The sequence below is a fragment of the Amblyraja radiata genome, chromosome 9 (assembly GCF_010909765.2).
Source record: "Amblyraja radiata isolate CabotCenter1 chromosome 9, sAmbRad1.1.pri, whole genome shotgun sequence".
Taxonomy (NCBI): domain Eukaryota; kingdom Metazoa; phylum Chordata; class Chondrichthyes; order Rajiformes; family Rajidae; genus Amblyraja; species Amblyraja radiata.
The window spans coordinates 9,995,990-9,998,499 of NC_045964.1; the positions used below are offsets into that span (position 1 = coordinate 9,995,990).

At 56.5% G+C, this 2,510-nt stretch overlaps 1 protein-coding gene across 1 annotated transcript in view; it reads left to right on the plus strand.

The window, feature by feature from the left end:
- The first annotated feature begins 635 nt into the window (after positions 1–635).
- Positions 636–2,510, plus strand: part of jmjd7 (jumonji domain containing 7) — a 32,476-nt gene continuing 30,601 nt past the window's right edge. Inside the window, exon 1 of the mRNA XM_033026650.1 lies at positions 636–708. Within this exon, the coding sequence (XP_032882541.1) occupies positions 660–708 (49 nt within the window). The 5' untranslated portion in view covers positions 636–659. The remainder of the gene's footprint in view (positions 709–2,510) is intronic.

The window sequence follows — 2,510 nt, forward strand, 5'->3', positions numbered from 1 at the left end:
TTATATATATAATTCACAATTCACAATTCACAATAAAATATAATTCACAACATAGCTGTGATAGGATGGAGGCCTACAACGTACCTCGGTGACTGCCAATCACCCCCCCACCCCCCGGACACTTATTATCACTTATTATTATTTATTCAAATCATTTGCTATGTCGCTCTTCCAGGGAGATGCTAAATGCATTTCGTTGTCTCTGTACTGTACACTGACAATGACAATTAAAATTGAATCTGAATCTGAATATTTAGCTCAACACATCCTGAAATAATTGAATCATTCATTTTGCAGTACCCAGGAATTGCAGGCAGGGCGGGCATTCATTGCCCATTCCAAATTGCCACAGGAGGGTCAGGATTCAGATGCAGCGATATAGTTTTTCTGCAGGTGCTGGCAGCACGGTGCGGAGCAGTGATGTGATGATGCGACCTGGGGGAGCCGCCGAGCAACCACAGGGTGATGTAAATATTCCCAGTCGCCAGGTGGCCCTGCGATCTCTACCTCCCGGCCGCTGGTGGCGCTGCGGGATGCTGTGGAGTGGGGCCTCCCGGCCGCTGGTGGCGCTGCGGGTTGCTGTGGAGTGGGGCCTCCCGGCCGCTGGTGGCGCTGCGGAGCGGGTGGGAGCGGGGCCTCCCGGCGGTGGCGGCGATGCGATGCAGACGCTGCGGGCGAGTGTGCGGCGCCTGGCGGAGGAGGCGCGGGGTGAGTGCGGGGCGGCCAGAGGCCTTTCTAAACTCGCTTCACCCCGGACCCGGGAGCAGCCGCCGGCAAAAGTCGCGCGCACACACGCACACCCACACACTCTCACACACACACACTCTCACACACACACACTCTCACACACACACACTCACACACACACACACTCTCACACACACACACTCTCACACACACACACTCTCACACACACACACTCACACACACACACTCTCACACACACACACACTCCACACACAACACTATCTCACACACACACACTCTCACACACACACACACACACACACTCTCACCCACACACACACACTCTCACACACCAACACACACTCTCACCCACACACACACACTCTCACACACACACACACTCTCACCCACACACTCACACACACACACACCTCACACACACACACTCTCACACACACACACTCACACACACACACACTCTCACACACACACACTCGCCCCCACACCACACTCTTCACACACACACCTCACACACACACACTCTCACACCACACACACTCTCGACACCACACACTCAACACACACACACACACACTCACACACACACACACTCACACCACACTCTCACACACACACCCTCTCACACCTCCCACCACACTCCCACCCACACCCACTCTCACACACACACACACACACTCTCACCCCTCACTCGACCACACCCCTCGCTCACACTCCACTCACCCACCACACACACTCTCCCCCACCCCCTTCCCCCACAACACACTCTCCCACACACACACACTCTCCACACACCCACTCACACACACCCACCCATCACAGCACAACCTCTCACACACACAACACTCCACACACACCACTCTCACACCCACCACACCTCTCACTCACCCACACACTCACCCACACACCCCCTCTCCACCCACCACACTCACACACAACACACCTCACACCACACCACTCTCACACAAACCCACACACCCTCTCCACCCCACCCCCTCACACACCACTCACACCACACCACCTCTCTCACACCCCACACACCCACACCCACCCACTTCTCCAACACACCCACCCACACACCAACACTCTCCCACTCACACTCAGACCACACACACACACTCACACCCACCCTCTCACACCCACCCCACTCCCCGCACACCCACACACGTCACACACACACACTCACCCACACACACTCTCACCCACACACACTCCTCCCCCAACACCACACACCCACACTCACACCCACACACTCTCCCCCACACCCTCACACCCCCACACTCTCCCCCCCACCCACTCACCACACCCCACACTCCGCAACACCCACACCACTCTCCCCCCTCACCCAACCCACACACACTCACACACACCCCCCCTCTCCACACCCCCACTCTCCCACCCCCACACCTCTCACACACCACACACCTCTCACCACCCTCACCCCCACACACTCTCACACACCCACACTCTCCCACACACACACTCTCACACCCACACACTCTCTCACACACACACACACACACACACACACACACACACACCCCACACTCTCACACAACACTCTCACCCACACACCACTCTCACACACACACTCTCACACACACACACTCACTACCCACACCACTCTCACACACACACCCACTCTCACCACAACACTCACACACTCTCCACACACACACACTCTCACACCACACACACTCTCACACACACACTCTCACACACCACACACACACACCTACACTCCCACCACACTCTCCACACCACCACACTACACACTCTCACGCACACACTCTCACACACACCCC